Here is a 23,914-nt window from a genome sequence, read left to right on the forward strand (position 1 = left end):
CCGATTCAGCAATCACAGAGTACAGGTTGGTCAGGGAAATGGATAAGCTCCTTGGATAAGCCATATGTTTATTGCTTTGGGGACATAGGGCTGCTTCACTGGTTTGTGATAAGATTCATAAAGATAATTTTTATTAGTGCCCAGCACCTGGAAGAGTATAGGATCATTTATGGCTTTTTTTTTTTTTTGAGTGGGGCGGGGTTTTAGCTTTTCTTGGTATCTCTTCTGAAATTTCAGGTGAGAACTTTCCCCTGGATTTTGCAGTTAACTTGGAAGTTTTTTTCATTCTGAATTTTGCTTTAGTTTTTGGAGTTAATGTACAAAGCCTGGCCTAGGACTCAAGTCACTGAAAATATAAGCAAAAATGGGAAAATTACTTAGTCCAGAAAAGGATAAAAGGTGACACATGAGCTATTTCGAATTTGACTGAAGATGTCTTGCAGTGCTTGGAATCAAATGATACCAGGAAAGTGCACCAGATCCCCAGTTGAGGGCAGGGTGGCCGCAGGGCAGGTGTTTGGGTTTAGAGTATCAAGTCATAAAACTTAGAAACAGAGGCAGGTGGATCAGCCAGAAAGTTAACTAGTACTCTAACAGGGTGGTTTGTTGAGATGAAGAAGGAACTAGGGATGGGGCTTATTCCATTCTTTCCTTTTGAGGTACTTGGATTGAACCAAGGGTCTCATGCACACTTAGGCAAGAACTCTACTACTGAGCTGCAACCACAGCCCTTATTTTTCATTTTGAGCCAGGATCTTGTCTTGCTAAATTTCCCAGACTGGCCTTGAACTTGTGTTCTTCCTGCCTGAGTGTCCTGAATAGGTAGGATTACAGGTGTGAGCCATTGCACTCCTTTTATACCATTATATTCTTGAGTATTCCTGGTTCTTCTAAAGTACACACTTAGTTTTATCTTATCAAGGATAAATTATGTAAGAGTTTCAGAGAAGGGAAAAATCACAATTTGTCAAAGAGAAAATCCATTCTCATCATCTCTGCCTTGTCTTGTGTAGAAGGGAAACCAGGAAGTAAGTTTATGGTCCAATTTACTAGATTGTGGAAACCATCCATCAAACTGGACTGAAAAATTACCCTTCCTTTTATAGGAAAAAGAGATTAAGTCTCTAACTGCTGAAATTGACCGGTTGAAAAACTGTGGCTATTTAGAAGCTTCTCCAAATTTGGAACAGTTGAGAGAAGAAAATTTAAAGTTGAAATATCGACTGAATATTCTCCGAAAGGTGAGTACTCTGGGTGCTTTTTTGGTGTGTGTGTGTGTGTGTGTGTGTGTGTGTGTGTGTGTGTGTGTGTTTAAGATTTTTATTACTCAAGATTCTGTAAGTGTACCCTATGGAAACCAGATAAGGGAAAATAGAAATCTTGTGCTTTTCCCTGCATTAGCCAAGCTAGAACTTAGTGCTTATAATGAAGAAGTTGGTATGGTCATACCCTTCTAGGACCCTTCAGAATGTTTCACCATACAAATGTTTAGGTAGCTAAACATTGCTGTTTCTTTCAACAGCTTATGCCTGTGTGGTTTTTGTTTTTAATAAAAACATGTTTGGTTTTGAAGTCTCTGCCACTATTATAAAGGAGATATTTTAAAATATACCCACATACCTTCTCTACCCCGAGTGAGTTGGTTTTTTACAATTTAATTTTTGTTTTCAACATCATTTGGAGGTTTTCCCATTTAATATTTCAAATATTTTTTTCCATGAATCTTGTATTCTGTTTATTTAATAGCCTCCTAACCTAACAATGATTATCGTTTGTTTGTTTGTTTTTTAAAGTTTGTTTCAAGTTTTTGGCCTGCTTTCCAGGTTTCCTGATGACACATCCCAGAGTATGGATTATGACCTCATTCTGTAATTGTTTTGCTATATGTGGGTATTGGTTTCAGACCAGCTGCCTGGGCTTTACATCTTTTTTTTCCCCAAAGAGGATTGTGCCTACTCACTTTATACTCTGCCTGCCCAATTCCTGTGGTCTTTTATTGCTGTGCTTGAAAGAGCTTTGTCCTTGAATCTTCTCAAATCACATATTACTTTTTCATGGAATCCTCTCCTACAAAAAATTCTTTCTGTGTTTATCATTTGTTCTGCATTTATTTATACTGAATTCTCTTATATTTTTAATTAAATATTGTGTGCTAAAGTAAAGAAAAATATTCAAAAGGCAGTCTGTATTCTAATGCACATCTCTAACAAATTAGCACCGATGTGCAGATGGGAGAATGCTTGCAGTGAGGGAAGTGCATTGGTTCACATAGCTGAACAAGGTACACAACACAACTGGGAAGAGCAAGCCACAGAGGAATACAATACTCTGTGTGATGACCATTCACCCTGCCTGATTCACTTGGCCACATGCTGTACCTTGAAGCATTTATTGGATAGATGGGAGGCACTTTATCCTTGTTATCTCATTAACTTAGCACTAGCCTTGGTTTTCCTCATGCCTGCTTCCATTGAGCTGTCAGTATCATTTTTTTAAGATAAAATCTTATATGTAGTATTTATTTACTAGTTATTATGGGTATCTTTCCCACTGATGTATTTAAGATTGTTATGATAGTGCTATTGATGGATCACATAGATTTTGAGTAATCTGCTTTTATCTTAATTTCCTCAAAAGTTCTTATTTTAGGATGTAATTTTTACATAATATGAAGTTTTTCAGAATGCTCATTTCAAGTTATAAGAAATGTTCCTAGCATGTGATATTTGTTACATTCATTGAGTTTACCATTTTGAAGGAGAAAAAAACTTGGACATGTGAAACAAAGTGTTAAATTTATTTTAATCAGTTATTTTCATGGTTGCTGAAATCAGTAGTTATTATGTATTATATATGTACACACCTTTAGAATATGCATGTATACCAATACCCCTAAATATTTTAAAATATTCACATTTATTATAGTAGATTTGGGGTCTTAAGAGCATAACTAAATAACTTAGTATTTTCCATAGGAAATCTTTAGATTGTGAAAAGCATGTCTTTCTTTTTTTAAAGATCTTTCATAGTGGGTAGTTAATTATTGATCAACCAAAATTTCAAAATCGGATCTTTTTGTGAATTTAAAAATATTTTGCCAGGCATAGTGATGCATGCCTGTAATCCCAGAGGCTTGGGAAGCTAAGTAGGAGGATCCCAAGTTCAAAGCCAGGCTCAGCAATGGCAAGGTGCTTTGCAACTCAGTGAGACCCTGTCTCTAAATAAACCCAAAATAGGACTGGGAGTGTTCAGTGGTTGAGTGTCCCTGAGTTCAGTCCCTGGTGTGTGTGTGTGTGTGTGTGTGTGTGTGTGTGTGTGTGTGTGTGTGTAATTTCTTCTTAGGGTAGAGAGAGGGTGATGAGAATATGTAGAACTCACACTCTCCATTTCAGTACTCCGTTTGAATCTTGGTTTTGCAGTTTATTCTTCTTTGACAAATTACTTAATTTCTTGTTCACATATAAATAATAATAGTAAATTCATTATTGTGTAGATGGAGTAAGATAACAAAGCACTTAGCTCAGATTTTTATTTATTTATTTTTTTTAAAGAGGTGTGAGAGAGGGAGAGAGAGAATTTTAATATTTATTTTTTAGTTTTCGGCAGACACAACATCTTTGTATGTGGTGCTGAGGATCGAACCCGGGCCGCTCGCATGCCAGGCGAGCACGCTACCGCTTGAGCCCCAGCCCCAGCTCAGATTTTTATATAAAAACTTAGTCTGTTGTTATCATTACTCTTGCACACTTTGTGTGTGCATAGGGGTGTGAGAGAGAGGTGCAGTGTATAATGTTAGGGATTGAATTCACGGCCTCTCTTCTTCTAGGGAAGTGTTCTACATCCCCAGCCCTTTTATTTTTATTGAGAAAGGTCTGACTAAATTATATAGAGTAGCCTTGAACTTATGATCCTCCTGCCTTAGCTTCCTGAGTAATTGGGATTACAGTCTTGCTCTGACCTCTGTGGATAATTTGATTAACATAAGTGTTTCCATTTGTAATTTATTTGTTCATTCACATGTGTGGGAGGCAGGTGCTGGAGATTGAACACAGGGCCTTGCATAAACATAGTGGGCAAACAAGTAAGGTTTGTATTTGTGAGGTCCAACCCCATTGCCTTATTTATTTATTTATTTATTTGCTATGTGATCACACTATGTTGCCCAAGCTGGCATTGAACTCTAGGACTCCTTCCTTCTGCTTCAGCCTCATTAGTAGATGGGACTATGGGCACATACCACTATGCCAGGTTACTCACTATTTTTTCCCTCAGTACTGAGGATTGAACCCAGGAGAACTCCACTGCTAAGCTACACCCCCAACCCTTTTTATTTTATTTTGTTTTGAGACAGGGTTTCACTAAATTGTCCAGGCCTCGGACTCACAGTCCTCCTGCCTGCATCCCAAGGTGCTGGGTTTACAAGTATGCACTATGCATTACCACACCCGGCCTGCTCTTTTTTTTTTTTTTTTTTTTTTTTGGATAACCTCTTATGTCAGGTCCTAGCATTGCTAGGTGCCAGGGATAGAGCCATAAATTAGACACCTGCATCCAGGAGTATAATGGTGGAAATGGATAATTTTGTGAAGGTGTAAGTGCAATGATAGAGGAAATTATGTGCTATCTTAAATAGGAGGTAGAGATAGAGCCAACATGGGTATTATTTATATTAAGACAAAACTGCCTGTTTTGTGGAATTTTATGAAATTTTTTTCCCTTTTATGCCTTGAAGAAATCAGCATTTTGATGGAAATAATATATTTTGTGTGTGTAGTTTTGTCCAGTGAGTTTCACTTCCAGTGTTTGATGTGAAGTGATTCAGCACTGGCTTTATACTTCTATTTACTCAGAGCTTTGGAGATGCTGAGATTCAGCCCTTTTTACCTCCCAGTTTCTTTTTTCAGGGGAAGAAGAGGTCATGCTAGAGATTGAACCAAAGCCTTGCACATGTTAGGCAGTTGCTGTACCACTGAGCTATGCACCCATCCCCAGGTCCTTCCCAGTTTCTGATAAAACAAATGTAAAAACTAAGGTCTCATGTCTAAGCATGTCTTGTGTATCCTGGGATGGGCTTGTCCTACTCCATGTCTCAGCAGATCTCAGGAGACATATGAAAGTTCTTGACAGTATTTGAGGAAATTGTATGATGGTATTTTGTTGATACATTTTCATTCTTTTCCTGCAGAGTCTTCAGGCAGAGAGGAACAAACCAACTAAAAATATGATTAACATCAATAGCCGCCTACAAGAAGTCTTTGGATGTGCCATTAAGGCCGCATATCCAGACCTGGAAAATCCTCCTCTGATAGTAACACCAAGTCAGCAACCCAAGTTTGGGGACTATCAGTGTAATAGTGCCATGGGCATTTCTCAGGTGATATATTATTATGACTCACTCTGGGTGATTTGATTCTCTTAGGTATGGTCGTCATTACCATTCACGTGAATAGCAGGTTGTTGTATCCGTATCGAAAAAGACATTTCCCACATTAAAAGTTTGAAAAACTTGAGCTGGGCATGGTGGCACACACCTATAATCCCATCAGTTCAGGAGGCTAACCCGGGAGGATCACAAGTTCGTGGCTGGCCTCAGCAACTTAGTGAGGACCTGTCTCAAATTTTTAAAAGGCTGGGAATGTGGCTCAGAAGTTAAACACTCCTGGATTCAATCCCTAATTCCAAAAGAAAAGTTGAACATGTTTCTAATGTTCTTTAAAAAAATTAAAAGCACAAATTTGAATTTTCAGTTTTATTTTTTTATTGTTATTATTAAGGAGCAGTGTTTGGTACTGTTTTGATGTGGTTTTTCCTATTATATCCAGGATTGCTGAGTATATTTAATGACTATTTGAAAGTAAGTAATTAATAAAGTTAGCCAGTTGCTGGTGCCTAGCATGTGGGGCAGGCCTATAATCTCAGTGACTTGGCAGACTGAGGCAGGAGGAATTACAAGCTCAACTCCAGCCTCAGCATCTTAGCGAGGCCCTGTCTCAAAATAAAAAGGATTGGGATGTAACTCGGTGGTAAATTGCCCCTGGGTTTGATCTCCACTACCAAAAGAAAGAAAGACGATTAATACCTAGCATTCCATCAAATATTTGGCATAGTGGTGGTATCTTTGACTTAGGGTTATGTGTTATATTTTTAAACAGAATTCCCCCTCCTCTGTTTTTGTAGTACTAGGGTTTGAACCAAGAGTTCTATACCTCTGAACTGCATCCACAGCCCTTTTTAAATTTTGAGACAAGGTCTAAATTGTCCCAACTGGACTTGAACTTGGAATTTTCCTGCAACAGTCTCCTGAGTGGGATTATGGCATGGCCACCAGCCTGACCTAGTGTCCTATTTTGAATAACTATATTACCTAATGTGTGTCTGGTTTATTACACCAGGCTTGTTGTAACTTTCAGCTTTCCGTATTTGTTGTTGTTGAATATGAAAAGCTTACTCTAACAAGTCCACAACTTTTTCTGAGAGTGCTATTTATTACTCAAGTCTGAATATTGCACACTTTCGTGACTTGACCATCAGAAATATAAATATGCTAGCATCAGGCTTCATAACTATAGACTTATACACACATACCTGGACCTTTTTAAGGAAGATATAACTTATTTTGAAGTGGAGATCATGTGGTTTTGCTGCTCTTCTATTCTCTTGGCATTATTGATACTTTCTGCATTTTGATGAGTCTTTTGCAAAGTATATCTCATGTTTTGTCTCTTATGCATTTCCAAGTAATTTGCTAAAACCTGTTGTGTAACTTTTTATATTGTAATATAGATGCTCAAAACCAAGGAACAGAAAGTTAATCCAAGAGAAATTGCCGAAAACATTACTAGACACCTGCCGAACAATGAGTATATTGAAAAAGTTGAAATTGCTGGTCCTGGTATGATACAAATTTATCCTTCTAATAATTGTATTGATGATAAATTCTTTCTGAAATTGGCGGGGGGGGAGGGGGGAGAGCAAGAGAGGGAAAACAGTTAAAGTTTACACACTGAGGCTGGGCAGGCTCTCTGGTCCAGAGAGCACTTAGTTAGCATTTGGGAGGCCCTAAGTTCAGTCCCAGCACCACCTGGAAAAAAAAGGAACATTTATACACTGAACAAGATGGGAAAGCACCTTGGCTGCAAGTTAAGATGCTGAAGTTTTTGTCTAGACTTCACTACTAACTGCCTGATCTTGGGTGAGTTAGTTTTTTTCTCCCTGTTGTTCAGTTTTTATCGGCAGTAAGAGAATAGACAATGGCAAAAGATTCTCTTTTCTAGGCTGGGGCTGGGGCTCAGCAGTTGTGTGTTCGCCTAGCACATGCAAGGCCCTGGGTTCAATCCTTAGCACCACATACAAATAAATAAAGGTATTTGTCCATAACTAAAAATATTTTTTAAAAAAATCCTCTTTTCTGTCAAGAGATGAACAGATTATCTGCTGAAGGTGAAAAGGTCCTGAATTAAGTAGGAAGCTCTCAGGAGAGGGTGAAGGTTTGAAATAGATACTGAGACTAGAAGTCACAAGAGGGCTTTAGTGGAAATATTAGGTGATATTGGAATCCTGAAATGTTTTACAAAGCCTGATGAACTTTCTGAAGGCAACATAAGTGAAATTGAGAAAAATTCTTGGGAGTCACCAGTCATTCAAGATGGGAGACTATCTGAAATTTTCTCTTCCACTGTTTATTAGGTTTTATTAATGTCCATCTAAGAAAGGATTTTGTATCAGAACAGTTGACCAATCTTCTGGTGAATGGAGTTCAGCTACCTCCCCTTGAAGAGAGAAAAAAGGTATATGTACAGTCTTCTATTGATATAGTAATATCTTAGAAGTTCATGAAGAGTGCTATAACTAGGAATGACTTTCATTTTTTTATTGACACTTAATCATTAATATTTGATTATAAATGTTATTGTTTCTAATGGAGTGTACTTGCTCTTATTTAATGTAATTATGAAGTAGTATTTCTAATTAGTCTTAAGTTTTTTGAACTTCTTTTTTAAACTTCATAAGCTTTTAAAGTAGCTACCTGATACAAATGCAGGCAATACTAAAATAGTAATTTATATAAATAGTGATTCTTTTTCAGTTAATACTGTATAAGTATATTCAACAGAAAGTCTAGCATAGTTGAAACATAACCCAGACTGATGTTTAGGTCTGAGTTTATTATTAAATGTTAGTCTATTAACAGAATAAAATGCTTATACTCCTTTTTTCTTTTTCTCATACGAATCAGGTTGTAGTTGACTTTTCCTCTCCCAATATAGCTAAAGAAATGCATGTAGGCCACCTTAGGTCAACAATCATAGGAGAGAGTATGTGCCGCCTCTTCGAATTTGCAGGCTATGATGTGTTAAGGTATGTGTTTTTGCCTGTGGAATTTCAAATTTTCTTCTCCCTTCCCACCAAGTGTTGGGGATTGAACCGAGATCCTCACACTTGCTAGGCAAAGTAAGTGTCCTACCACTGAGCTAGATCCCCAGCTCTGGAAATTTCTATAGAAAATCATACATCATAGTTGAGAAAGCAATCCTTTGATTAAGTTAATGTTTCTAAAGCTTAATTCTGCTTTACAATTACCAATTAAGCTTTTTAATGTATCCTGGACATCTCCTTTGAACTGTTTTTACTTGTTAGTTTTTAAGACTCCGGGTTAAACTAGGATGAGCCTCCTCCATGCACTCATTCTGCAGATATTTCTATTTGTTTTTGGTATGTGGGTTTGAAGTGGGGACACTCGACCACTGAGCCACATCCCTAGCCCTGTTTTGTATTTTATTTATAGACAATGTCTCACTGAGTTGCTTAGTGCCTCGCTTTTGCTGAGACAGGCTTTCAACTTGGAATCCTCCTGCCTCAGCCTCCTGAGCTGTTAGGGAGCTGAGGTTGGCTTGCAGATATTTAAGTATAGTGGGAAGCCATTGGAGAACAACCAGAGTTTAATTAGATTACTCTGGGCTGGGTGCCATGGCACACACCTGTAATCCCAGCAGCTCAGGAGGCTGAGGCAGGAAGATGGCAAGTTCAAAGCCAGCCTTAGCAACAGCAAGGTGCTAGGACAACTCAGTGAGAGTTGTCTTGTCTCTACATAAAATACAAAATAGGGCTGGGAATGTGGCTCAGTGGTCAAGTGCCCCCAAGTTCAATGCCGGTGCTCCCCGCCCCACACACACACACGAAAAGATTACTCTGGCTACCATGAGACAAATAAGGGAAACCAATGATAAATGAGTATCTCATTATCATAATCATCTACTTGAGTGGACCTGATGGCTTGGGATTAGATACAGTGAAGAATTTTGTCCATTGTTATTTAGGAACCATTGGTCTAACTTACATTAAACAATTCATTGAAAGTTAAAAATTTTTATAATACTCTGAGAATAACCGACATTGATTCAACTATGATTGTCCAATTCACTAAACAGATTGCAGTCCACTGATAAGAATTCTGCAAATCTTGGTGACCTACTATCTTCAGCTTGTGACTAGGTTTACAAAGTTAAAAGTAACCAACAAAGGCTTTGCTTTTGATGTTTGCAGTCCACTTGAGGAAGTAATCAAGTCAATAGTTATTACTACATGTCATGTGCTACCTCTTAAATGTTATCGTTTCTCATGGAATGTACTTGCTCTTATTTAAACATCTTTGTCATTTTATAAATTATTTTATATTTTCTGATTGGTATTAGGTTAAACCATGTAGGAGATTGGGGGACCCAGTTTGGCATGCTCATTGCTCACCTGCAGGATAAATTTCCAGATTATCTGACAGTCTCACCTCCTATTGGGGATCTTCAGGCTTTTTATAAGGTTTGATACCATTTATCTTTTATATTTGTATCTGTCACTTGTCATAATTATCCATTTTCCTTGGGAAGTTTGAAATAATATTTGAAACGACTGGAGCTTAATGGGGTTAAATGAAAGTAAAGTGAAAGTCATGGTTACACCCATATAGAAGTGACCCTCTTGAACTCAAATTACCTAACATGTAAACATGCAAGAAACATAAACATGTAAAGTACTTAACAGACGTGTAAGTATACTGGCCTAGCCATAACAATATTTTACCACACAGATGAAAAGCTGCTTGACTGAGTTCACCTACTTGAAAAACTTGATTCCTGGATTCTTTGTTCTGTTTTTGTAGTTCTTGGGACTTAACACAGGGGCACTATATCACTGAGCTACATGCCTATCTGGATTTTAATTTTTTTAATTTTTTTTTTTAATTTTGAGTCTTGTTCAGGAAAATTTAAATCCTGCTGCCTCAACCTCTTAAATAGCCAAGATCATAGGCATCCACACCCATGCCAGCCGCTGCACTTTGTTTTTGTAAAAATTATACAGTACAACAGGATCCATTGCATTTGGTTCTGTGCATAGAAAAAAGCTGCTCACCCCTTAACATATCATCTTTGTTCTTCGGTGTTGTTAAAAACTAAATTATAGCACATTATCTATTGTTAAGTGAATATGTTCATTTGTTATTTTGCAATACTGGGGATTGAACTCACCATCACTCTACCATTAAGCTATGTCCCCAGCCTCCAACCACCCCCTGTGTTTTTTTGTAAGGTTTTCTCTGAGTTGAATTCGGACTCAAATTTGGAATCCTTTTGCCTCAGACTCTCAAATATATGAGATTATAGGCACACGCCATCAAGCTGTGTAGGCAGCTGTTAATGAAAGTCCATTTTAAATGTTTAAAACATTTTGAGGGGCTGGAGTTGTGGCTCAGTGGTAGAGCACTTGCCTACCCTGTGTAAGGCACTGGGTTCAATTCTCATTACTGCATATAAATAAATGAATAAAATAAAGGCCTATCAACATCTAAAAAATAGTATTTTTAAAATCCTCAATGTTTTTTAAAATATAAGTATATATGAAAGCTTTTAGAAGACAGATTTACACATCATCCATAATTTTAAAACACCCACAGTGGTCACTGTCTTTGATTTCCTTGACTAATTCATACATATTTATATCATTTATCATATTTTTGTGCTTATTTAACATTGTACATTTTTGTATATTGCTTTGACATAACTACACATTACTTTGTTGGATTGGTGTAACAAACTTTACAGTATTGCCCTAAAGTCCCAAAAATAAGATTGCTTTGTTGAAAAGTAAATGTTTGTAGAGTTCATTTCTTTTGTTATTTTTTAATGAAAATAAGCAAAATGTTTATTGAAATGAAATTGCTACAATAAAATTATTTGGGGTTCTCATTTTTTAATATAATGAGGCAGACCTATTAATACAAGAAATTATTTGTAATCCATTGCTAAAATTTATAAAGTTCAGTAAGGAAAAGTGACTTTCAGTGTTTGTTAAAACATAGGTATATATTAGCCAAAAAAAAATTCTGGAATTATACACCAAAATAGTCTGATTAATTTTTGTCCTTCCCCTTCAGTAAGTTTGTATTGGCTTCCAAAATGAAACAATGAAAACAATTTTTTTTTAATTGAAAAAAATCACCATATCCAGAGATTAAGGCACAGAAAATTCAGTCCTCTGGGTTCACTACCTCTTTGAACACAAAAGGCTTTTGTGGATTGGGAAAGTAGAACAAAAACTGTAGTGATAGTTATATGTATTTTCAAGAAAATATTGAAAGAATACAGCTGCTTGTCACTTTAATCTGTAAGAGTATTCTTTTTCCTTTGGACAGAGCTGGGGTCTTTCCATAGGGCCCCATGCATGCTAGTACTTTACCACAGAGCTATTGCCCTAGTGCCTGTGATAATGTAATTGATTTTTAGTAGAACATTTGTTCCATTGTTCTAAATCTTCACTTTTTCATGGTGTGTTTAGAAAAGCATAAATTTTTTATCTAGAAATACAGGATTGGATTCTTATACACCATGCTTTTATTAAAAAACAGGAATCTAAGAGGAGGTTCGATACTGAGGAGGAATTTAAGAAGCGAGCATACCAATGTGTTGTTCTTCTCCAGAGTAAAAATCCAGATATTATAAAAGCTTGGAAGCTTATATGTGATGTGTCCCGTGAAGGTGAGTCTCTGAGCTTCATCCTCAAGTACTATGATAGTTTCCTTCAGTCTTTATTCAAATGGCTTCTTTTTCTGTGTTTTTCCTTACTGTTCTAGGCATTGAATCCAGGGGTACTATACCACTGAGCTGCATTCCCAGGCCTTTTTGAGACAGGATCTCAGTTGCTGAGACTAGGCATGAACTTGAGATCCTTCTCTGTCAGCCTCCCAAGTTGCTGGGATTCAGGTGTATACCACCATCCCTATGGATCTTGAATGACACTTCATAAATTTTTGAGAATGAGCAAATAGATGTTTTCTTAAATGTTTCTGAAGTAACTAAGAAGAGAGGCAGATGCAAACATTAGAATATAAAACTGAACCAGGGATATTATTCAATAAGTACATACCTAGCATGGATAGTGCCCTATTTTGATCCCAGAACCACCAAAAAGAGAATGTTATGCCAGAGCTGTATAACACTGTGGATTGAATTTATCCAGAATTGTGTAGACCCAAAATATAGAGTGTTTCACAAAGTTCCATGGTCTCCACTCATTTATAGTTGTAAGACAATTTCAAGTTTTCACACTTGACAGTAATTTTAAAGATGGATAAAATAGTTCATAGTCTCTAAGAAGGCTAATGACTACTTAGAGGCACTGGGTAATAAAATGTTTTATAATGCTACGTCACTGACACATGGGTATCAGACATGTGATACAGATTTAATTATAAGAAAATTCAGTAATGTTTGCTGAGTAGAAAAATATTTTATTTACATTTTTTAAAGAATAAATTTTTAGGGTAAACACAGCTACTGAGAATGCTGTAGAAGTTACAGGTTCATGGCCAGTCTGGGCAACTTAGCAAGACCATATCAAAATTAAAAGAACTGGGGGTGTAGTTCAGTGGTAAGGGCTCCTGGTTTAGTCCCCAGTACCACACACAAGAATTTTTGAAATATTTGTTTCTTATTGGGGGCGGGATTTAGACAGGAAAAAAAAATGTGTAGTCCCAATCACTGTTGATGATCTATTGTGGGCGGCAGGAAGGCTAGTACTACAAATTGTGCCTCACATTGCTAAACATTAGATTTGCCAATGAGCTGCATCCCTAGTCCTAGCAGTTTAACAATTGTCTTACCCATGTGTGTCATACATTTAGTTTTCTTGTTTACATGTGTCAAATAATTTTATCTTGCTGTAAGGTGCATGGTTCCTGTTTTTATTCATTTTCCTTTGTGACATTTTCTCCCCTAGAATTTAACAAAATCTATGATGCATTGGACATCTCCTTGATAGAGAGAGGAGAATCTTTCTATCAGGATAGGATGAATGCTGTTGTAAAGGAATTTGAAGATAAAGGTAGGCACTATACTTGTGGGGAAAAAAATTTTTCTTTTAGCCAAGCAAGGTGGTGCACACACCTGTAATCCCTGCAGGAAGATTATGAGTTCAAAGCCAGCCTCAACAATGGTGAGGCGCTAAGCAACTCAGTGAGACCCTTTCTGTAAATAAAATTCAAAATGGGGATGTGGTGGTTTCCCTGAGTTCAACCCCTGGTACAGGGGAGGGGACAACTTTTTCAAAGATAGGCAAAAGTAGAGAGAATTTACTAATTCCCAAGACCTAGCACTTGTCAGCCAGCTTCAACAATTATGAATGCTGGTCAGCCTTATTGTTTCTATGCCTTCCCATACATAATTCTTAGATCCTGTTTCAGCTTTCAGTTACTTTGGTATGTGTCTCTGAAAGTTTTAGAGGAAGGGACTTTCCTATCAGTATGAAAGTGAATGATTCATCCCAAGCAGCCTCTCCCCTGTTGAGACAGGATGTTAAGTTGGCTGAGGCTAACCTCACCTCCAAGGTAGCTGGAATGAGGAATTAGAGTCGTGTGCCCCTAGCATAGCTTAAAAATTTCTTAACAGCATTAGAGTTCACATTTCCTAAGGTAAATAATTTTTGTAATCATTAGTTTAAGTCTGCCCATGACGTTATGTATGTTACATTCTAGAAATTCATGAGTTTGCCCATTTTTACTGTTGAATAAACTGGACCTAGCTGTCCTACAGAATTTCTTATGTTGCATAATTCCTGTGTCTATATTTTCTGTGTATTTTTAAGGCAAATGATCTACAACTGAGCAATATCCCCAACCCATTTTTATTTTGAGACAGTCTTACTAAGTTGCCCAGGCTGGCCTCCAAATACGAGATTATTTTCCAAAAAGTCTTTAGATTCAGTTTTATGTTTGCCTTGTTGTTTCCTGACTTTTTTTTTTTTGTATGAATGAAAACAATTTCTGGTTCAATGTTTTTGTGAAACTAATTTCGTGTGATTATTTATCAGCCTGATCTATCCCTTAAGTTTCCTATCAGACTTTTTCCCTGGTGGTTTTGACTGCTGTTACAGCCACACCTGTGGATAGGTCTTTGTACCAGCGGGGGGTGAGGTTCTTTGCCTCACCTCTGTTGGCCCCCGAATTTTAGCTGAACGACCATGACAAGCAGAAGGGAGGAGAATACACCAAGCCAATTGACGGCTCCTTTTGGAAAAAATTGTACCACCGATGACACCATCAGCAAAAATACCCCAACACAAGTTGCTGCACCAACAGATAGTTCACAGTGCATACAAGTGATACATAGTCCAGGGAAATTCTGCAAGCAGTTCAGTGATGGCTATTGCAGAAGCTGTAGATTGGTTTTATCTTTGTCTTCACCAGCACTGGGATGAAGATAGGAATTCTGGCAATAATGGCTAAAGAAAAAATTATGTAACATTCCAGAAGGCACTAAAAGAAAACAATTTTCTTAATGTACCTTATCTTGAACAGAATTATTAAATATAATGAAAAGGAAAGGTGAAAGTAAACAGATCTGTTAACCTCCTTTTTTGTTCATATATTAAAACAATCCTCAACAGCTGTTTACCCAATTTAAATCATGTGAAAAAAATATTTGGATCCATTTTTTCATGAGCGCTCATCATATATGGACATACGTACATTCAAACATAACAAAACACAACATAATAATAAAGGCCTTATAACTTTTTACAGGTGAAATCTCCATTGCAATGTTTTAAAAACTCTAGAACTGATCAGCAAAACATTAACCTAGGTCTGTATGAGCTCAAAATAGAACTTCATGATGGGGGAAAGGGTAATAATAAAATAGATATTGAAAAAAGCATCCTGGTTGTGTCGCAGATGTAAGGGTAGCCAAACTGGAGTTCTGGATATCAGCTGTTATGGATTTGAGCCAGATCATCTTATTTTTGGTCTGTAGAAATCGCTTTAGTTAATCTCTCTGGAATCCAAATCGGCTGCTGTTCTCCCTGTGGAAACACACAAACAGACCCCTGACTCCAGACAATTACTGGGTCAGGACCTTTTCATTGTCCTGTTAGAATATCCTTCCAAAGTACCTTGGGCTTATGCACATTTTTTTGGACACACATGCCTTTCCGCAGCACTAAGACCTGATGAATCCAAATTTAAAGAGTTTAGAGTAAAAAGGGTTATTTTAAGTTTATCTTTGTATAATGGAAAGCAAAGAGAAAACAGTAGAGGAAGGGGAAATCCTACCAGCATCTTCAAGGGATACTATAGCGTTAACTATATACTGACTATCGGAAAATAAATTAAATACAGAATCTTTAAACATCACAAAAGCTTGTAATACTGCATTAAGCTCCACCTTTTGAGCTGATTGTTTGGGTACTAAAAATGTAAAAGTTTGATCAGGTGTAACTATTGCTGCTGTACCATTATTTGACCCATCAGTGAATATATTTGGAGCATTCATGATAGGGGTTTTTCTTGTCATTTCTGGAAAAACTACAGGATGCAATGACCAAAAAGACAATAAAGGATTAGATGGTAAGTGATTATCAAATGAAACATTAGATTTGCACATGATTATTGCCCAAGTATTTAACTCATTAGCTAACTCATCAATTTGATTCATAGTATATGGAGTAATAATTTTATTGGGAGAAATTGCAAACACTCCCTTTGCTGCTTTTATTCCTTTGAGTAGTAATTGTCCTACAGCCTCAGGATACCTAGTAAGAATAGTGTTAAATGTATCCATAATAATGGACCTTCTTGCCAAAATACTCCTGTAGGAATATTTTTTGTTGGTAGTACAATAAATAATAAAGGCAAACATATTAATTCTATCCAAATGCATATTTTCCATACATGTTTCAATGCCTTTCTTGCTTCAGGCGTTAACATTCGGGGTGAATTTGGATCTAATGGACCTTTTAGGATATCAAATAAAGGTCCCAACTCTCTTGTTGGTATACCTAGATAAGGCCTTATCCAATTTGTCTCCTAATAACTTTTGAAAGTCGTTAAGTGATTTGAGTTGATCTACTCGTATTTGAATTTTTTGGTGGACAGACCATGGTTCAGGATAATAGAACTCCTAAATATCTCTAGATTATAATTTTTTAATAAGTTTGTAAGTGTAGCATAACATTCTAGCAATGTGTTTTTATCTTTGTGTGCTAATACATCATCCATATAGTAAAATATTTGTAGTTCAGGATTTTGATTTTTAAGTGGCTGGATTACTTTGTTAACATAAATTTGACACATAGTTGGACTCAGCCATCCCTTGAGGGAGTACTTTCCATTCATATCTCTGATCAAGACCTTCATGATTCAGTGCAGGGATAGTAAATGCAAAACGTGGACTATCCTCGGGATGAATTGGAATTGAAAAAAAACAATCTTTAATATCTATAACTAAAACATACCAGGTTTTTGGCAAAGCGGACAATTGAGGAATTCCCAATTGAGCAGGTCCCATAATAACTATCTCATTATTAATGGCTCTTAAATCTTGCAATAATCTCCATTTACCAGATTTCTTTTTGATGACAAAAATGGGAGTATTATGGGGAGATACAGAAGGTTGTATATGTCCTTCCGCTAATTGTTGTTTGACCAGGTCATGGGCTGCTTGTATCTTTAGTCAGGGGCCACTGAGGAACCCATACTGGTCTTTCTGATTTCCAAGTAATGTTTAATTGTCTCAGTGGCCCTTTCTGAAAATCCAACCCATGTCTGTCCATTCCTTGATCTATTTGTATTGGTGCTGCTATACCTTGTTCTTGTTTTTCTAATCTTTTTCCTTTCCTAAAACCTTGTCTAGTCATAATAGTGGGTGCATTTTGGTTGATGTTATTTGTTAATGTCAAACCTAATTGATCTAGGATATCTCGTCCCCATAAATTTACAGGTAGATGATCCAGTACATATGGTTGTATAGTTCCTTCACATCCTTCAGGATCCTTCCAATCTAATACCATTGCACTTCTATGGGGATTAGTTGCCACTCCTAGGCCTCGAGGCGTTTGAGTGGCTTGTTGTAATGGCTAATGTTTTGGCCATTCTTGACGAGAGATAATGCTGAGGTCTGCACCTGTATCCATTAAATTCATGTCCTTGAATATTTAGTTTTAGCATGGGGCGAGAATCTAAATTTAAAGAAAGCATAGCCCAATCTACACCTGTGGAGCCTAATCCCTTGGAACCTCTTTCTACAGTACGACTGGAAAATTTATCATGTAGGCTGGGTATTATTAGTAACTGTGCTATTCTATATCCTGGTGAAATTATTGATATACCCTTTGGAGAACTGGCTATAATTTTTATTTCACCTTCATAATTGGGATCAATTACCCCAGGACTTATCATAAGTCCTTTTAGAGTAGAACTGCGTCCCAATAATACGCCTACTGTTCCTTTGGGAAGAGGTCCTTTTACCCCTGTGGGAATGATTTGAACTCCCATCTCTGGAGTTAGTACTGTTGAGGCGCAGATATCCAACCCTGCGCTCCCTCTGGTGTGTCTGATGAGGGATCTAATGGACAATGTGTCCTGGGCACTACCCTGATGGGGTTGCTGGGTTCCTCCAGTGCTCTATATATTTGTGGTTTTGGGCCCCAGAGCATTGGGCCCCCCTGTCCATTTTTTGGCAATGGAGCCCGATGCCTTTCTCCACTATATCGTGGATAAACACCTGGTCCTTGTTCATTTTTTTGATAATGGAGTACCCTCTATGGTGGTTTGAGAACGGCATTCATTAGCCCAATGTCTCCCTCTACAGCATCATGGGCAAATACCAGGTATTCTACTCCTTTGATACCTAGTTTTGTTAAATCCTCCTCCTATGGGGCAATTCCTTTTAAAAAGTCCTGTTTGTTCATAATTGCAGCATGTTCTTGGCCTGGCATCTAAAGCCTGTTTTACTGCAGCCACCACGACTTCCCCTTGTTCATTAATGTCTCTACACAATTTAATATATGTGTTTAAATCTTCATGTTTCCATGGTCTGATGACTTCTCTGCACCAATGATTCGCTTGCTCATAAGCCAGTTGTTTTATTAATGGCATTGCTTGTTCTGTATTCCCAAAAACTCCTGTAGCTGTTTGAATAAGCCTATCTAAAAATTCAGCGTAAGGTTCATTAGCTCCTTGTATTACCTTAGATAGTTGACCTTGTAAACCTCCGTGCCCTTGTAAAGTCTTCCATTCCCTAACCGCATCTGCAGCAATTTGTGCGTATATGCCAGGACCGTATGCAATTTGTTGCTGCTGATCCTCATAAGGTCCCTTTCCTAACAACATATCTAGATTTCTCTGAGGATAACCAGCTGCTGCATTTTGCCTAGCCGTCTCCTTGCAAAATTCCTCATTGGCAACCTTCCATAACAGGTATTGTCCTGCATTTAGCACAGCTTTACACATATTAGTCCAATCTGCTGGTGTCATGATCAAGTTGGTAGTGGATTCAACCATGCTTAGTGAAGGGTGCTTGAGGACCATAGGTTGTTACAGACTCTTTTAGCCGCTTCACTTTTTTGAAATTTAAAGCATGGTGAATTCGCTGCCCTCCTGCCTCAAATACAGGGCGTGTTAATAGTTGGGATCCTGAGACAGGATATCAAATATCAACTGCGGGGGTTGGGAGCCTCCCAGCATGTGGAGGTGGCGCTGTTGGTTGGACACTTACGCCCTCTGGTGATAGAAAGGTGTAAGTAGCAGTCTCCTGTTGTAACTTTTCCCCTGATGGCTTTTTCTGCTCTAAACTTTCTTCCTCTGTCTGACTAGCTCAAGAGACCTTCTCTTTTACTTGAATCAATATGTCTTCTCCTTCCTCTACCATTGTCTGAACTGAAGGCTTTGGACTAAGCAAACAAGATACGAACGTCCACGATGGCAATGTGCCAACTGGCAGAGTCCCTGGGCTTTTCTTTTCCATTCTTTTTAAATCTTCACCATGATGGTTCCATTGTGATATATTTAACAACTCCTCCTTAAAAAGCCATGGGCTACATTTTTGTATTGTATCAATGTATGCCTTGACTGTTCTTGATTTTACTGAGATGCCTCCTTCCTCTAACAATTTACTTAACATTCTTTCGGTTTGTTTTTTACTAATTTCTGATCCCATATTTCTACTATAATACAACCCAACAAGATGATGCCAAACAAAGCTGAGACAGAATGAAACAAAAATGGAACAACAAAAAATCATTATGGCCTTTCTATCCTCCTGAAATGTCCATCCGTCCTTTCTCCCTATCTGTTCCTCAGATGTGAGCGGTTTTTCTTCCATCTCATCTTCAGGGACAGACAACTTAAAAGTGAAGCAAAACAAAAGAAGAATCTTAAAATGGCTACCCATCCTCTCGCCCTGCCCTCAGGGGCGAGCAGTTTACCTTATCACTTACCCTCAGTCATTCCCCGTGCAGGCCACCAAATGCCACAGTCTGGCTGGGCACAATTCAGGAGCCACTTGTCAAAAGAAACGAACTTTATTTTTAGAACCACACACCAAACCACACAGCTCCTCAGGAAAAACCTTCAGAGCCCAACTGCCACCACCGGCTTCCCACAAGCCTCTCAACCTCCCCCACTCCTCCTGCTCTTGAGGCCAATTGGCTGGGTCACATGGGCGGAGCCAAAAAAGTCCCCCAATGAGCATCACCACAGAGGAGCCAATCAGCTGGAAGTTTGCTGGGGCCCCTTCGGCTGTGGCTCTCAACAGAGAAAATGGGCACAGAGAAGTTAGGAACTTCCCAAGGTAACATAGTTAATACATGATGAATCCGATTCAAACCTAGGCAGTTTGTCTACAGAGCCTTTATTTTTTTAATGTGCTGAGGATCGAACCCGGGTCCTGCCCATGCTAGGCAAGAGCTCTACTGCTGAGCCACAATCCCAGCACCTATGTTTTAAACCACTGATTTTACTTTTTACTTTCTTAGTTTAGGAAACTAAACCTGGGTAATTATTTACTGCATTATTGCTGCAAAGGTTAAATTTAAGACTTGCATATTTGGCACATAGTGGCACTTAAATATAGGTGATATTATCATCATGTTCTTTCCCATCTTTTCCTAAAACCAAGACTCTTTCCTTTTTCATCATGAATATATAATTCATTTTTTCTGCTTCTCATTTCAAAAGCTAAATCCAACTGTTTGATCACATACATTATAAAATATCTGTATAGGAATAGCATCTGGCTCTAGCTTAGGAGACTTTCATGCCTTTGGCCTGCACAGTGGGTGAGTTCCAGTTACACATCCTATGAAGGGCTTGGGAGCCAAGTGTAGAGAGTCCAGAAAACTATCTGACCTGTACTATGACAGCACCCTGCACTCCCAGATAGCCTTGACCTTAGCCATTTTCCAAGGCTTCTAGTAGGTCCTGATGAGACAAAAATTTTGTGGTTTTCGCAGCTAAGAAATATTTTCTAAAATATTCATAGACTAGTTAGCTAGTCCTCAAAATGACCAAGATTCCAGTACCTTCAGAGCTCTTTTAGCATTATTAGTGACATTTGTTTGTTTTTTTCCCCTAGGCTTTGTGCAAGTGGATGATGGCAGGAAGATTGTGTTTGTCCCAGGGTGCTCCATACCATTAACCATAGTGAAATCCGATGGAGGTTACACCTATGATACGTCTGACCTGGCTGCTCTTAAACAAAGACTAGTTGAGGAAAAGGCAGATATGGTTATCTATGTGGTAGACAATGGACAAGTAAGTTTGTAGATTTGTCTATTTTTGCATTGTTGGTCTGGAGGTAGACAATATGGTGAGGTTGATAGTATTTGGGGAATATTTACAGTTGTTCAGTGCTAAGATCGGGAACATCAGTATATTGTGAGAAAAGGAACAGTTTTCCAAGTGTTCTCTAAAAAATGGAAAAGGTGATATCTTTGAACCCCAGCAGTTGGTCTTAATAGGGATGTGGTTGACATTGAAATTTAATTGAAGTTACTGTGTGTAAACGACCTTTAATTCATTTGCTTTTAAAACTTTGTGGAAAGTATGGTAACAGCTTTGCTCTTACTGTTTCTCACATAATGAGTAAAAGAAACACTTTAAACGTAACATGGCACAAAATTTGAATGACTTGTGTTTTACAGGCATCATCTAGGCATAAAAGCCTTAATAAGCCCTTTTTTAAAAAAATTATTAGAAAACTAGCAGGTAACACTCTTTTTCTACTTTTTATAGTCTATGCACTTCCAAGTAATATTTGCTGCTGCTCAGATGATTGGTTGGTATGACCCTAAAGTAACTCGAGTGTCCCATGCTGGATTTGGTGTGGTACTTGGGGAAGACAAGTAAGTCTGGGAAACCTGAAGATGGTAATAATATACTGATTCACCAATTTCTCTGGAAGAGGCCCTCATTGTTAATTTTTGATAACAAATTAGGTAATTCAGTTTTTTAGTCTGTACATTGATAAATTCAGCTGAGCCATTCTGTATATTCTCATCACTGCCAGATGATATAGTCTCAAAGGGGACATATGCATGAAGTCAACTGAAAAGGAAATTCGAGACTTAACAGATTAAGGATTTCTGTTCTCACAGAATTAAGTTCTAAAATCTATAGTGGTACCTTTTCAGATTTCAGAAAAATTATGCAAAAATTCAGTCTAGACATTTTGTAAATATCTTTTCCTTCACAATTGCACACTTGGTAAAGGTTTGATTCACTGTTTTTGTTCTTTGACCATCTCAAAAATGTTATCAAAGCCTACATGTTGATAATGTCTTATCATTTTTTAATTCTTCACATTTGTCTCTATAAAAAGGTAAATACACTTAGGTATTTTATTTATATGTGATATTCATCAGTCCAAAGGCACAAAACTTTAACATTCAGTAGTATATTAGTATTAGGATCACTTGCCATTTAAACAGCACTTATTAAAAACTGATTTATTTAATAATGCCTAGATATTACATCACACAGGTGGTAATGCTTCTGAAAACCACATGAGGTGACTCAATTTGGCTAGAGAATGGTCAAAAGCCCTGATGTGAGCATATGAAAGACAAGTTAGTTTGTCCACAGATATTATTTTGGTAGGGATTTTATAGTACTCAGTGAATTTGTTGGAAATATTGTATGACATTTTTGTGGAATCAGGACACTGGGTCCTATGGTCCTCAGAGTGCTTAAACCAAGGAATCTTATTTCCTGAACTGTTTTCTGGTAGATGTTTAGGTGGTATTTATTTCATTTATCATGTATGGCTGAGGTATCCTAAATCCGTTTATTTTTTGTTTCTACTCTCTGCATGATTTAAAAAAAAATTTAAAAAGCTAGGATACTATAATTTACATAATAGCTAAATGCAGCTCACTGTATTTTAAATGTTAAAATGCTCAAATTCTGTTTTAATATTTAGGACATAATTTATCTCGTATTCCTTGGACACCTTTTTATTGAGCACCTGCTCCACATGGTATTTCACGTTATGTACAGGAAGATATACATGCCAGGGCCCACTGTGGGACTTTAAAAATCTCAAGTGGGTGTTTGTCATCTGTTTTTAAAAGCTTTGTTGGTATTCAAATATGCATCCCTCCTTGTCACATTCAAAAATGGAAGACAGGTGAGAGGAGGGAATAACGGATGGGACCAGTTGTTGCAAAGTAGACACAATAGGAAGCCTTCCTCAGCATTTTGTTGAACACTTAGGAGATTTGGCAGGCTGGGGGTATAACTCAGTGGAGGAGCACTTTTACCCAGCATGTGTGAGGCCCTGGGTTCAATTGCCGGTTGTTGGGGATTGAATAAAGAAAAATATCAATGAAGATGATAAAGGCAAATAGAGCCTTTGTAAATCAAGCTGTAAAAATAAGAGGCACTATCACATTTGGTATGCTTAATGTTGTATAGAAAAATATGCTTTTGTATGTTATATTTGAACTTTTAAAAAAAAGTACTTGGTGTCATGCAAACTTCTTTTTAACAGGTAAAATCCAGTTTTCTCAGTTGCCATTATCATTGCTAGTTGGTATTTACTTGTGCCCCATCCAGGGAGATTCTAATTTCAGTATGTCTGAATGGGGCTCTGAGAGTTTTATGACAAAAGGATTCCAAAAATATAGTTGGGTTGTGACTCAGTGGCACTGGGTTTGATCCTCGCAGCAACACAGCAAAATGAAGATATTGTACCCAAGTATAACTAAAAAGAAATGTTGAAAAAAAAAATGCAGTTGGGTTTGAGAACCACTAAATAAGATCAATTACTATATAGAGAAATGTTAAGATTCCAGTATAGGATTTTCTGACGTAATTCTAGAAGCAAACATGTGTTTGACTAATTTTCCTAAAAGGTTAGAACTACCAAGCAGAATTTCGTATTCCAGGAAAATGCATAAATTAAATCTTTTTACTTTTCCTTTTAGGAAACTGAAGGAAGACCACTGTTAGGGCTAACCCATAGGGTGCTGGGGGCGACACACGTACAAACAGTTGTCTTTTGCTACCCTCCCTAATTGCCATGTGGAATGGGGCACTGTTACCTTAGCATAGAGACTGATTTCAAACAGGCCCCTCAAGCTTTCAGTTTGAATA

General features: G+C 37.6%; 1 protein-coding gene across 1 annotated transcript in view; it reads left to right on the forward strand.

The window, feature by feature from the left end:
- The window catches only part of Rars1 (arginyl-tRNA synthetase 1), a 33,857-nt gene that overhangs the window by 700 nt on the left and 9,243 nt on the right, over positions 1-23,914 (forward strand). Inside the window, exons 2-11 of the mRNA XM_078052272.1 lie at positions 1,107-1,241; positions 5,186-5,374; positions 6,784-6,892; positions 7,687-7,787; positions 8,237-8,358; positions 9,693-9,813; positions 11,897-12,026; positions 13,267-13,371; positions 20,895-21,073; positions 21,554-21,663. Of these exons, the coding sequence (XP_077908398.1) occupies positions 1,107-1,241; positions 5,186-5,374; positions 6,784-6,892; positions 7,687-7,787; positions 8,237-8,358; positions 9,693-9,813; positions 11,897-12,026; positions 13,267-13,371; positions 20,895-21,073; positions 21,554-21,663 (1,301 nt within the window). The remainder of the gene's footprint in view (positions 1-1,106; positions 1,242-5,185; positions 5,375-6,783; positions 6,893-7,686; positions 7,788-8,236; positions 8,359-9,692; positions 9,814-11,896; positions 12,027-13,266; positions 13,372-20,894; positions 21,074-21,553; positions 21,664-23,914) is intronic.

This window comes from Ictidomys tridecemlineatus, chromosome 1 (assembly GCF_052094955.1).
Source record: "Ictidomys tridecemlineatus isolate mIctTri1 chromosome 1, mIctTri1.hap1, whole genome shotgun sequence".
Classification (NCBI taxonomy): domain Eukaryota; kingdom Metazoa; phylum Chordata; class Mammalia; order Rodentia; family Sciuridae; genus Ictidomys; species Ictidomys tridecemlineatus.